Source organism: Hemiscyllium ocellatum, chromosome 21 (assembly GCF_020745735.1).
Source record: "Hemiscyllium ocellatum isolate sHemOce1 chromosome 21, sHemOce1.pat.X.cur, whole genome shotgun sequence".
Taxonomy (NCBI): domain Eukaryota; kingdom Metazoa; phylum Chordata; class Chondrichthyes; order Orectolobiformes; family Hemiscylliidae; genus Hemiscyllium; species Hemiscyllium ocellatum.
Window position 1 is genome coordinate 40,824,843 of NC_083421.1, and position 14,898 is coordinate 40,839,740.

At 38.6% G+C, this 14,898-nt stretch overlaps 1 protein-coding gene across 1 annotated transcript in view; it reads left to right on the forward strand.

Moving 5' to 3' along the window:
* Nucleotides 1-719: 719 nt before the first annotated feature.
* The window catches only part of LOC132825833 (myomegalin-like), a 138,688-nt gene continuing 124,509 nt past the window's right edge, over nucleotides 720-14,898 (forward strand). Inside the window, exons 1-3 of the mRNA XM_060841367.1 lie at nucleotides 720-1,087; nucleotides 9,547-9,617; nucleotides 10,611-10,678. Coding sequence (XP_060697350.1) covers nucleotides 1,035-1,087; nucleotides 9,547-9,617; nucleotides 10,611-10,678 — 192 coding nt within the window. The 5' untranslated portion in view covers nucleotides 720-1,034. The remainder of the gene's footprint in view (nucleotides 1,088-9,546; nucleotides 9,618-10,610; nucleotides 10,679-14,898) is intronic.

The following is a 14,898-nucleotide window of genomic DNA, read 5'->3' on the forward strand; positions in this document are numbered from 1 at the left end:
ATACACAGACATGCACACAGACACTCACACACATTCCTACGGACACATACTCACACATGCACCCTCTCACAGACTTAGACCACTTTATACTCACACAAACACACATACATTGTCTCTCACAGACACTCACAAATCCCCACCCCAAACACAGACACACATGCACACACACACATATACGTTTGTGGGGCAAATATGTACTTGCAGAGTTACATTGTACTTTGCTCAAAAACTGTGTGAATCCATGTAAGACTCTGTTAACTCACTTTTTAGATTAAAATCAGTCTAAACATCATAGCACAGACAGGGTACACAGGGGGCTACCACCTTCAACATCTTATCTGTGCTGATACCAATTGTTACAGGTAACCTGAGAGTGTAATTGTTAGAAAAAAGTTTTGTAATTTACTTATGAAAGAAGTGAAACTAACATGGTCATTCTAACAGATGAAAGACTTAAACAATCGAGGTAATTTTCAATGTATAATTTCAGTTAAATCACACTGTAAACTTTTGCTATAAATTGTGTCTTACAATGGTGTACTCCACTACCATCTGATGAAGGAGCAGTGCTGAGAAAGCTAGTGCTTCCCATTAAACCTGTTGGACTATAGCCTGGTGATGTGTGATTTTTAACTTGCGCCAGTTGACAGGTTTGCTGCACGCACGCGCTGCTTTGTCAGTTGGTCCACTCCCATGATGCCACGCGGCGATTAAAATGGCGGTGGTTCAATCCGGAGAGGAGTGGGTTTTGGGTCGGCCTGATCCGGTGTGAGTGTGAGCGGTGCCCGGGCTGATCCGGTGTGAGTGTGAGCGGTGCCCGGGCTGATCCGGTGTGAGTGTGAGCGGTGCCCGGGCTGATTCGGTGTGAGTGTGAGCAGTGCCCGGGCTGATCCGGTGTGAGTGTGAGCGGTGCCCGGGCTGATTCGGTGTGAGTGTGAGCGGTGCCCGGGCTGATCCGGTGTGAGCGGTGCCCGGGCTGATTCGGTGTGAGTGTGAGCGGTCAGTGCCCCCCTGGCTCTCTATCAGCTCCAGCAATGGACTCGGTTATCGGAGAAGACCCGACCTTACCTTTAGATTTTAACGGGAGGTAGGTGCCGTTAATCCGAGATCAGGGTTTATATAATGATATTTATCTCATGTGTGATTATTATTTTGTGACGTTCGTGTCTGGGTGACACTGGCAGAACTGCCGTGGTGTTTGAATTTCAGACGCTGTAGTTACCCGAGTGCCAGTCACTTGCATTTTTATCGATCTATTCCTGTTGTTGGGCTGCCTCAACTTTAGTTTTGATCTGATCGACGACGGGAAGATGATCTTGGCCACACTCCCTGCCTGTGTTCAGCCTGCCTCTGTTAACGGGAAGAAATTTTGTATTTTACCGTCGAGGCGGAGCATCAATTCTTGGGCAGGATTAGATTTAAGCAACAATCGGGAAAGGTAATCGGCGATTCACAGTCACTTCTCTTGTATTCCTTGTGTCAACCTTGATAAATTGGACATCAAATTGTTTGTGCTCAGGAATCGATCTTATCTTCAGATTGTCCTCCCGATCTTTATTAACTGGAAGTAATTGACTTGATATCTCTTTGTTAGTTTTTTGAGGCAAATGCAAATAACACTATTTAATTTGCATTCCTTTATGAATGATATCCTCTCGATTAACCTTTTCTATCTATGTTTTGTGATTGAAAACATTATTGCCTTGAAAAAGATTTTTTTGACAGCAAATTATTAACTCTATTCATTTCAGTCAAACCTGACCGTTTCTGAGCATCAAAGCAAGCTTGTAACTTGATAATTCTTGACAAAGGCTAGATTACTATTATAGCAAAAGTGCAATGCAACAGGCATTCATATAACTGATAGTTATGCAGTTAAAGGTGTACATTACTTGCCTTTGTGGTGAAAGATGATACTGAGTCACTCAGATAATACACTATGCCACTTTCAGTTAATGGATTGTCAACAGAAATGATTGAAAAGATGGATGTCAAAGTACCAATTTCACAAATTGCTTGAGGAAAAAAAATGCATGTTTAACTTTTTGGAATTTAGGCTTTAATATAAGAATTAGGAGCAGGAGTAGGCAATTCAATCCCTGCATCTGCTGTGCTGTTTGATTTGATCGTGGCTGACTTCATCTTGGCCTCAACTCCACATTACTGCCACTCACTAGAATCCTTAAAGCCTTAATTAACTAAAAATCATCTGTGCCCTCATTGAGCAAATTTAGTCATTTAGAATCTTTTACAGAAAGAAGTCATTTGGCCCATCCAGCCGGCACCGGCTCTCTGAAGAGCATCCTGCCCAAACCCAGCCCTCCTCCCCATTCTATTCCTGTCACCCCATTTTAACATGGCTAATCCACAGTCTACACATCCCTAGACACTGTGATATTTTAGCATAATCAATTCACTTAACCTGCATGTCTTTGGACTATCGGAGGAAACTGGAGCATCCAATGGAAACCCACACAGACATGGAGAGAACATGCAAACTCGTCACAGGATAATTACCCAGAGTTGGAATTGAATCTGGGTCCCTGGCATGCTGAAGCAGCAGTGCTGCTGGGGTGGCACTGTGTACTGGCAACCACTGCACTCACGGGTAGTAAATTCCACAGATTAACAACTCTTTTGAGAGTAGTCTCTCTTCATCTCTGTTTAAAACTGCTATCCCTTCTGCTAAAACTATGACCTCAAGTTCTGTCTGCCTCACCTGAGGGAACATCCTTTCTATGTTTCCTTTAGCATCTTTTGTATATAGTGTAAATTATGATATCCCATTATGTACCTTAATTTGTACAGTGAGATTTCAGTATATTTTTGTGTTGACACAGAAAGTGTGCTCACGAGGTGGTGAATGATTTTCGTGAGGCCTATTTAGTTTTAGCATACCTAGTTACCCTGAGATTGTGGCCAGTTAGCTTTTTGAATTGTTGTAAAACCTATGGTGATGGGAATGTCAAGATCTTGAGCCAGCAAAGCTGAAGAATGGTGCTTGCCCAAGTCAGGAGAATGTATAATTTAAGAAGACATTGGAGTTGCTGATGCCTTTATGATATTGCTGTTGTTTTCCTTCTTGGCTGCCTAGGTACTGGAAGCAGAAGAAAACTTCTGTAATGTTTTCAATAGTGTTATTTAGGATTTGGAGTATTGTGGACTCCCAAACCAGTGCCATGTTGTATTGACATGAACTAGAGAGATTTAACTTCAACCTGGTTTTTAACCATTAATAATGATCATAAAACTACAAGATTGTTGTCAAATTCCATTTGCTTTACTAAAATTGTTTGGGAGAGGAAATTTGTTGGCCATACCGAGTGTGTGGCTTAAATCAGACTCCAGACCTGCAGCAGTGGGACTCTTCGTTGCCTTAGCAAGCCACTCATGCTACAGAAAAGTTGAAAATAATACTAGATGATCACCTGATGTTGAGGTAGACACCAGAAATGTCAAAAGGGGATCCTATAAAGTCATTCTCCCTTAAATTCTGGCAAGTCTCATCAGAATTGGGAGATCTGTCTCAATTTATCTAATCCAGAAATCAGGTACTAAACCTGTGAAGCTACAACACAGGACCATAAGATCATAAGACATAGGAGTGGAAGTAAGGCCATTCAGCCTACCGAGTTCACTCTGCCATTCAATCATGGCTGATGGGCATTTCAAAGCCACTTACCCGCACTTTCCCCGTATCCCTTAATTTCTTGTGAGATTAAGAATTTATCAATCTCTGCCTTGAAGGCATTTAATGTACTGGCCTCCACTGCACTCCGTGGCAATGAATTTCACAGGCCCACCATTCTCGGGCTGAAGTTCCTCATTTTCATTAGAATTAGAGGGGCTCAATTTCGAAGGTTGTGCCCGCGGGTCTTGGTATCCCTGTCTGATGGAAACAAATTCCCAGCATCTAAGCCATGCATTATCTTGTCACTTCGAAGCTATGCATTACCATGTCCATGCTTACTTGCAAAAGCTGTGTTCCATAAGAAGAACAGATTGAAACTCTGCAGCCCTGCTACATCAGTCATGAATAATTAAAATACAAGTCCATGAGTGTTCCTCTACTGCCTCTAAATGATTGTGGAACCTCGAATATAAGTGCAAAAGACAAAGCTGAAAAAATTCAGCCATCTTTAGTAAGAAATGATGAATGGGTGATCTATTTCAATCTTGAGCCAATTTGTTTTGCTCCATATGATAAACTCTTGAAAATCATGTATAGAGGAATAATATAGGCAGCATCCTAACTCTTTGTGCAGAAACAGCTATACCCTTAGCTGCACTAGAACAGCTTTGATATAATTATGGCATCTACTGGTAAATGTGAAAATGACCCATTTATGTTCTGACGACAAGCGTAGGACAAATTCAGTATGAACAATTCCAGTCCTGTCAGTCACTTCTCGGCCAGCAAGTAAACAGTTTTATTAATAGCACTTAGTCCACAACAGCCTGCTGACTGCTTAGTTTTAGTCTGCCAGTACCAGTTGTTATTATAGCATTGGTCCAAACATAGACAAAGGAACTGAACTTCAAGAGAAGAGATGCGATGTGAGCAACTGTTCTTGACATCAAGGCAGCATTTGACTGAGTGTGGCATCAAGGAGCCCCAACAGAATTTAAGTCAATGGGAATAGGGTAGAAAGACTCCACTAGTTGGAGTTGCACCTAGTACAAACAAAAATAATGGCAATAGTTGACCATTTTACAATAGGACATTGCTTCAATAGTTCCATGGTAGTGTCTTGGGCCCAACCCATTTTCTGCTGCTTTGATGACATTGCCTTATAGGGTGGAAGTGGGAATGTTTGCTGATTTTTATATTGTTCAGTCCCACTCATAACTCTTCAGGAACTGCAGCCAAACCTAGACAACATCTGGGTTTGAACAGATAAAAGTCAAGAAATATTTATGCCACACCACTTACAAGCAATGACCATCTGCAATAAAAGAGAATCTGAATATCAATGTCATTATTAATAGTTTTGTGACTGAATTTCCTATCAGCAACATCTTGGAGTTTGACCAATAACATAACTGGAACTGCCATTTTGTATATTTGTGTGGCTACAAGGAAAGGTTAGAGGCTAAGAACTCTATGTTGAATAATTTGCATTCAGAGTCCCTAAATCCTATCACAATCTACAAGTTCAAAAATGTGGTGAAATATTGTCCACATATTGAATGAGTGTGATTGCAAAAGTGCTCATGAAGCTTAATGCATCTATGCAAAGCAGCCAGCCTTATAGGCTCAGAATTCACCACCTTTAGTACCCAGTTCCTTCACCACAGGAGCACAATACAACAATGCCTTGCAACAACTTGCTGAGTCTCTTGACAGCACCAAAAATCTCGGTAGCCTACAAGGATAAGGCCAGCAAATACATGGGAATATTTCCCTCCAAGCCACTCACTGTCCTGACTTGGAAGAATAGTACTTTTATTTTCACTGGATCAATATCCTGGAACCCCCCCCTTACTAAACAGTTGTTTGAATAAACCTGAGCAGATGGACTGCAGTGGCCATTGAAAGCCAATATACTGTGCAGCAAGTTATTAGAAAGTTAACTTTCATTGTAGGAGGATTTGAATGTAGAAGTATTGAAGTCTTGCTTCAGTTGTACAGGTTAGACTGTACCTGGAGTAACATGTACTGTGTTGATCTCCTTGTATCTTTTTTGAGATAATCAAAGAGAAAGCGATAAAGGTTCGCCAGATTTATTTCAGGGGTAATGAAGCTGACCAATGAGGCAAGATAAGGCAAACTGGATCTGTATTCTCTAGAATTTTGAAAAATAAGAAGTGATCTAATTGAAGTCTACAAAATACTTCAAGGATTACAGACAGACTAGATGCAGGTAAAGTGTTTCACCTAGATGGGGAATCTTAAATCAGGGGACACAGTTTTAAAAATAAAAGGGATGCTTTTAGGTCAGAGATAAGGAAAAATTAATTTAATTTAGAACATTGTGAATTTTTGAAAATCTCTACCACAAATGGTTGTGTGCGATTCAGTCTTTATGTATGTTTAAGGTAGAGAGAAATTTCTAATTGCTGCTAGCATGCAAGGTTATGTGGATAGGGTGAAGTAAAGAAGTGTTCAACCAGCCTTAATCAGTACTCCGTCTGATTTTCCTTTCACTGTGCAGACTTCTGAGATCATTGTGTGCCACTGACTTCCATTTTTGGAAGCTGATGTGTCAACACACTGATCAGTGTGCAGAACCATTGAGTGGCTGACCAGGTATGTAGCTAAGGGGGAACAGGCCTTGATTTGTCTTGAAGGGTGGGGCAAATTCCAGGGTCTGAATAGCATACTGCCATCCCTGTGTTTGAGAAAGCTGCTCACCACCATTATGTTGAGGACAATCAGGGATCGGTGATGAACACTGGCCTTGTCTGCTGTGCTTGCATCTCTGGAAAGTTGTTTTTTTTTTAAAGTAAACAAAGTGATGAATTGCTTTTTAGATGTTAGGAATCATGAGAAGCGCTCAATTGTGGCAGTTCCGTACCTGTCTATGAGAAGTGATTGACACGAGCAAGCTGAACTTATTTTACTGCTAAATGTGGAATTTGAGGCATTTTGGCTTGCTGTTTTAAGGGCTGCTATCATCAGACTTTCAGCCACTGATTTTAGGCTGGCGTTCACAAGAAAAAAAACAAATCTACAAGCAGATTGTGTGTAAGGAATCAATGCCTATATGTCTATCCATGGTGTCAGCACCATAATCAGACTGCAAACAGTTTTAAAATGAAAAGAGCTCACATTTTACATAAGTAGACTTTGTGGTCTCGATGTCCCATTTTGGGGGAGATGGTAGTAATATCACTGCACTAGTGATTCAGTAGTTCGGCTAATGCTGTGGGGCGTAGTTTCCAATTCCACCATGGCAACTGATCAGAATTTGGAATCAAAAGCTGGTCCCAGTGAAACTCATCAATTTGTCCTAAAGCTCAACTGGTACACGAGAGTCTCTTCAAACCAGGACATCTGCCATCCTTAGCTAGTCTGGCCTACATGTGACTGCAAACTCAGAACAATGCAGTTAATTTTTTAAATGGCCTAGGGAGTCACTCTGTTCAAGGCAATTAGGGATGGATAAAACCTGTTGGCTTTGCAGTGATGCCAACATCCCACAAAAGAATATTAAAAAGGAGAGAAGTTGTAGCATCCAATTTGAACAAGGATTGCACCACAAATATTGAGGTAACTACCTAATTTAATTGTTTTGTTGCAGTATAATTATTGGTCTGGGTCCATTACTATTCATTTTAAGTAGTGCCATATGTTCTTTAACATTCAGCTGAAAGGACAGTCCTGGCCTCAGTATCACCTTTTGATCAATATTTGTAGCAGTCTCTCTACAATGCTACAGTGAAATGCTAGCATTGATTATGTTCCTGTGTCTTTGGAGTGGGGCACAAATACAACACTTTCTGACTGAGATAAGTGTGCGTATACCAATCCTAGGTTTTATTTAAAGGGATCACATAGAATTCCTGTGGTATCATTCCGTCTACTGGGAAAGCTGGTTACTGCCACACCATCTGTTTATACTCCAGTTGAAATATCTTGAAATTCCATAAATTCCGATGCAGCCAGAAGATGGGTAACTTTATTTGGTGCAATAAAGATAAAATACTTTAGAGGAATTTAGATGCCCACTTAGTATCATATTTCAGAAAGATGTTGCTGATGTAGGTTCCCCAATTCAGTGTTTATATATGGCATATCTTGTATAAATTAAAAGAACCAATCTTTCCTCTTAATCTAAGTCCCATATTTATATTTATGCTCTGCTCTGATTTATGTTCAATCAAGAACACTACGCTTGTCTTGGATGCAGCGCAATTTCCTTCAGTTAAACAGTGGAATGATTGACAGCCTTCAGTTTTCAACCTTTTGTCAGAGTCCCCCTCCTTCCCCAGTTATAGTCATGGGCTAAAACAAATTGTTCAAAATGTTGGTGCCCATTTTGACCCTGTGTTGAATTTCCAATTGCTATTTGCTTCTCACCACAAAGACTGCTTACTTCTAGCTCTGTAATTATCCACCACTGATTCTACCTTATTGAGAAGCTGCTAAAATCCTATCCATGCCCTTTTTGACTCCAGACTTGGCTATTTCAATGTTCTCATGTCTATCCTCTGACCTCTTCAAACAGCTTATGCTTAGGACTAAACTCTTTCTTTACTATAATTTCTAGTCTTCCCCTTCCTTATGTTTGTAACCACTGCCAGCTATACAAGTTTTTTTTTGTTCTTTTTGAGAAATATATTTCTTTCTGTCAGCAACATTAACCTCAAAGCCTACAACACCTTTACTCACAAGATACCGACCTGGAGAAACTTCCTGTATGAAGGGACACCAATTCTGTGTGAGTACCTGTCAGCAAAAGGTGGTACGGGAAAGGAATGCCAGCAATCAGGAGGCCAAGGACCAATTACACCTACAAGATGTGCGTTTGAAAATGCAGCTTTAAAATTAGGCTCATGAGCCTGCAAGGACCAACAGAACCCATGAGCAGTGACACAGAATTTCCTAAATGGGTAGTCATACTTGTTAGCAAGGGATTGCCGACAATGATTATTTACTTTTATATTCAGCATATATTAGTTGTTCTGAATTGTGGTAAGTACTCTTGCTAACAGCTACTTTGGTCAATGTCTATGTATTCTATCTATTCAACAATTACCTTGTAACCTGTGTAGTGTTGATGATCAGATCATAACAATTGGAACATTATTCTGAATGGTGCATTGTATAATATTATTACTGTTTCATTTGTTCTCCTTGTACTCCTCATAAAACCATGAAGTAAATCTTCTGCTGTTAATTTGTACCTTTTGGAACTGAAGCTTTGGAATTCAAAAGATATACATTTTGAATCTGCTTTATTGTATTATACAATTGGAAAAGAATAATCGTACATATGCAAGTGCACAACCTGTGATTTTACTGCAGAATTTTATTTTATTTAGTTGTGGGCATTGTTGGCTGGCCAGCATTTATTGCCTGTCCCGAGTTGTGAGCTGCATCTTGAACTGGCTCCATCCATGTGTGGTATGTAGTCCCATAATGCTACTAGAGAGGGAATTCCAGAATTTTGACCCAACAACAGTTAAGAACGGTGATTATATTTCAGAGTCGCAATGGTGAGTGGCTTAGAGGGGAACTTGCATGTGGTGCTGTTTCTATGTATCTGTTGCCCTTGTCCTCTTTAGAAAGACATAGTTGTGGGTTTGGAAGATATTTTTCAGGATTTTTGAATTTCTGCTGTGCAGCTTGTAGATATTACACAACTTGGAATAATGATATGAATTATTATATTTTTTGGAAGCCTTGTGGAAGGAAAATCATTGCAACCCTTCAAGGTGCTGCATGTGATAAGGATATGGTTTCGTTTCTCAATATTTATTGTTTGTAAGCTTTATTTTTACATGCAGAGGTTATACACAAAGCCATATTTTTGCTTTGCTGATCATGGTTGTCTTATGTTATAATATTTTTTCACAAAATATTTGAATTTTGCTTTCCAGTTCTAATGTCTCCAAATTGACCGATATCACAGTTACTGCAAGTGACAATCCTGTCAAAGAAGATCCCCATGGTAGGTGTATTGTTTGGTTTAATTTCATCTTTATAAATGGTTAACTGTAGTCTATCTTTAACTGTTGCTAGATGTTAATTTTCCTATGTCCGCTTCTCTTCTCTTAGTGTGATCCTCAAAGTTGATATGTGGATCCATAATTGCATAATTCTCTGCCTGCTGTTGCAGACTGGCACTACATTTTGATGATAAACACTTGCTGATCTGCACAGTCCAGACATGTCAAGTTTAGAAACACTAGCAAGTTTTCCTGGTTACGAACAGTTTGTTTGTTACAAATTATTGTTCCATTGTTCAAGCCTTTTATTTGTACATGCTCATCCAGTGTGAGATGGAAACCTCTTTAGGACTGAGGATTAATGTTGATAGGTCCGGTAGTCCTAACTTAATCACCAATCCTATACATTTTGAATAAAAATGTCAGAACCTTGTTTAAAGCTTAACAGTAGAAAACCTATATTATAGTAGTATTTCTATAATTTTACATATGAAATATATAATTTTGCATTCTACATTGGATTAAACAACTTAATGATGCTACATACACTGTGAAACTGTTAGTGTAACATTATCAACTAAAATGTATGAACAATTTATTCAAAAAGGTTTCTAAACAGTTATTGAACTGCATTGCATTTTTAAATGTTTATATTTCAAACAGCTCATTATTATGATTTGTGGTTTGAATATATATATAATATTAATTTGTATCACTGTTTTATCAGAAGAACTCCAGTTGTTAAAAACTTAAATTGCATAGAGCTGGTCTACAGTAATCAACTTTAATTTGAAATGCAAGTGGACTAGTTAAATTGCGCTTTTTATGGTTTTCATCCCACTTGATGAATGGATGTGATAGGCCAAGTTTATCTTGTCTCAGTTACAGTACTGAAGGACTGTTGATTCTGGCTCGGACTCAGTTCTTTTTGTTTTCCCCTTCATTGTGATGATCTTACCTAAATAGACTTTCACCCTTTTTGTCTCAATTCTCAGTGCAACTGAATACCACTGTTGGGAAATTGTCTCCAATTCGAGCTCGTACTATGAAGGAGTTTGAAACAGTAAGTTATTAACATGTTGCATGAAAATGTTATTTTAATCTTCCAGAAAAGATTGATTCTACTAACCAGCAATTCTTCCTAAACTATATTACAACTGCACTTTATTCCAGAAGTATTCCTTCCTTGACTGCCCTTCTTTACTTTTTCAGTACTTATAAGTCAACAGTATTATTAGTCTGAATTGATTAATGGCTGGGTATCCAATGCAGTTCAAATAATACATTTGATTCATGACAATGACTTCATGTGTAATGTCAGATATGGATGGCTTTGTTTTATATTGTGAATATGCTCAAACTCTGTGTATAGTTAGTGCTAATTTTCAAATGAATTTGGACTATTTTACGAAAAAGAGAATATTTTGTTGATTGGTGCAGATCTTGTTTGCTTCAGAGCATTTATTATCATCCCAGAACTTCTAGAAAATGTACATGGTGCTAACTGTTAAAATTGCACCATGAACTGATGAGTTATTGTAGTCAAAAGAGTGCTACACTACCCTCAAGGACCTCAAAAGCACAAGTGTGCTATTTTCTTTCTCTATTTTGACTCATTCTGTCTACTTTATACTTACTGGGCTGAATGAGTCTCTGCTCCACGACGTGTTATGAAATAAGTAGTAAAATACCTCTATATATTCTGTTTAAATTTAGAAGCAAATCCTGATGATGCAGTTGTAATGTCATTCAAAATAATGTCAATAGCTGGTGTTTATGAAGTAAATGTGATGTATTTTTATGGTTGTTTATAGTATAGCAAATACTGTAATTCTTAGAAGGTTAGAAACTAATGACAATTGAGATTATGTGCATTTTAATGTTTTCTACCTTGTCAGAAAATGAAAAGTTAATTTGGCATATGGAAGACCGTAGGCTTGCAAACTGCTCCAAACTGCACCATTAAAACTCTATGTGAAGCCCTTAGTTTCTGATTCTTTCTCAGTTGTGCATTTTGAAAAAGAAAATCTTTAATGTCGAAATTTAAACATCTATGGAAATCCCATAGTCCAGTTAAAAATTCCTGGAAAGAAAGTTATTATCCTTATCAGAAACTTTCTAAATGTAAGGTCTGATTAAATAGCTTGGTGTTTATAAGCGCACTTGCCTATGGCATTACTGCACTGGAAAATGCTGATTTGGGAGAGGGATTTTCATAAAGCTAATTAGATTGGTATGTTAACCATTAAAAGGAGGAAATTAATTATTGCCGAGAAGTTCCATCTGGTCACTTGTTTGGGTTACTAATGAAAGTTCCTTTTGTGTTTTGCTGAAACAACAAAGAGACTTTGAAGTACAAGTTCATAGGTCCTTGAAAGTGGAATCACAGGTAGGCTGGGTAGTGAAGAAAGTGTTTGGTAGACTTGCCTTTATTGGTGAGTGCAATGAGTATAGGAGCTGGGAGGCCATGTTGTGGCTGTACAGGACATTGGTGAGACCACTTCTGGAATACTACTTTCAATTCTGGTCTTCTTGCTATAGGAAAGATGCTGTAAAAATTGAAAGAGTGCAGAAAAGCTTGAGAAGAATGTTGATGCGTTTGGAGGGTTTGAACTGTTGAGAATGGCTGACATAGCTATTTTCTCTGAAGGGTCAAGGGCTGAGGGTTGATCTTGTAGAGACCTAATAAAATCATGAGGAACATAGGGTGAATAGCCATGGGTGGCAGACTCCAAAACTAGAGGGCATAAATTTAAGGTGAGAGGGGGAAAAAGGTTTAAATCGGACCAAAGGTGCAATTTTTTTTCATGCAGAGAACAGTGCATGTATGAAATGAACTGCCAGAGGAAGTGGTGGAGGCTGGTATAATTACAATATTTAAGAGTGATCTGGATGAATATATGAATAGGAAGGATTTAGAGGGAAATGGGCCAAATGCTGTCAAATGGAACTAGATAAATTTAGGCTATCTATCTGGTCAGCCTGGACGAGATGGATCAAAGGGTCTGTTTCTATACTGTACATCTCTGTGACCCTATAACTGAACCACTACTGAGCGTATCTTAAAACTATTTTGAGATTAAGAGCCTCTTGCATTGCAAGTGTCTTTCAGTAGCTATCTACCTCAGTCTTGGCAGTGAATAGTTGACATTTCCTAGCTCAATCCATGAGAAAAGCACCTTTTTTGGTAGCATATTTGGCAGCATTGCTATTTCAGTCTATGGGCCGTGTAGCTAAAAACAAAGCAAACAATGAACTGGGAGAACAGCCTAGTGTAGTATTGGTCAGTCGACATACCCTGGCTATATGAAATTACTCATTTTGACATCAAAATTGTTATAACTTAAGGTTGCTTAATCGATGCAGAAACCTCCAAAAGCCTATGATTTCTAAAAGCTAGTCACCCGGTGATTATAAATGAGGAAAATCCAAATCTTACAAGAATTCGAGCCAGTGGAACCATTAAATGTTTACCACTCAACAGCCATTCAACAGATTGTACCTGTCAGCTTTTTGCAAGTACAATGCAGAACTAATTCCACTACCAGTCTTGCAGTCATAAATCTTGCTGCACTTTAACTGGTTCAGTTTTTCCTAGAATTTAAGGCATTTTATCACTTTCTTTTGTCATCTTAGAAAGGAATAATTCTGGTGAGGCTTTAATCTGAAGATCATGTATTGATTGAGAACTTCTTCCCCTCTTGCAGAACAGAATTCAATTGTACCAAAACTTAGGCAAATTTTGAATTTATTCAGTTTAACATTCACTAAATGATTCTAAGTCTTCTTTGATTAGTTTCTTTAACACCTGGCCTTAATCACACAATACAATCTTCAATATTATTTTGGTTCTACATGAGCAGGCATTCAGAACACTGATGTAAGTGATGAATAATGATGGAAAGAAAAACTTTTACTTGTGCCTAAAGATTCCATTTGATTCTGTTTTCCATTACATTTTCAGGGCTTGCTTTGTTGCTGCAGTAGTGCCAACTGTCTCTTGTAACACAGAATCAGATTGATGAGATCAGATGGGTGTGGAGCACAATACTGCACTGTCTCCATGTTTTACATCCTGAATGCTGGTTAATTGGATTTTATCTGATTTTTTTTGGCTTCTTTTTGTTCTGTTTTATTTTCTTTTTTGATTCAAATCGGTGCAAGGAATTTTGAATAGCATTTAACAAGAGGTTTTCTGATTTAGTCTCCCAATAGTTTTATATAACAGAGAGAGAGAGAGAGAGTTTGAACAGTATGATGTAAATACAGAATTAAGCAGGTGTGCAGATAATGACCTGTTCTAGCTTTTCACTGCTTCTCCATCCCCAGCCTGCTTATTCAAAACCAAGTCCAAATAGTGATCCAGGTTGTAATCACTATATCTGACCTAATCAAACAAAAGTTTGCCAGGTTGGCTGGAGGCATACAGGTATCAGGTGGCTGGGGGCTCAGTTGGAAGCCAAGGTAGTCCGGGCGCAGGTAGGGTGGCGGGGTAAATGTTTGAAGACTTAGTGTAGGGCAGAGAATGGAGGCTGTCAGAGCAGACTCATTTAGAAATTGGATGGGTTGGTCAGAGTTGTGTTGGAAGGATGTCAGGGAGGTGTTAGGTGTCCACCGAAAGGTGCAGGGAGATTTCATAGTTCCCGGGCTTCCTATTTCTGTCACCTTTCAAGACCCTTTATAAAAACTTACATCTGATCACCTCTCTCATCTATTCTTCTGGGTCTCTGCATGTAGGATTGAATTATGGACTATGTAAATGTAAGTTGTTGAGTTATAACTTCGGCTAGACTATTAATCATTTTATTTAACCCCTTTTAACATGAAATGTCTAGATGTGTGTTTGTTTTGAGTTTCACTTTTAACGAAGAATAAGCCTTTGAGAATAGAGGAGAGGAGGACTTTATTAGAATTGCAGACCTCAAATGATCCTTGTCATAAATGTATTTAAAAATGTATTTTGATCACATGACAGATCAGAAAAGAATATAAATTCAGTTTAGTGACTCATGCTTCAAATTGACCGATGGAATGACAAAATATCCAGAGTGGTGTGAATAAATTGAATCTCCCGGCCAGAATGAATTATTGTAGCTAATAGGTTCTTGCTGTAATTTTAGGGGTAGAATTGGATAATATTACAATATCCATGTACTTGTTCACAGTGTACATAAAGAGATCTCTTTATCTCCCAAGGGAAAGCACTTTTGAACTTTAAGGTATGAGTGATAACCTTGAGAGTGTGCTTAGAATGGAAATGAATTGAAAATGGAATGGAATTCA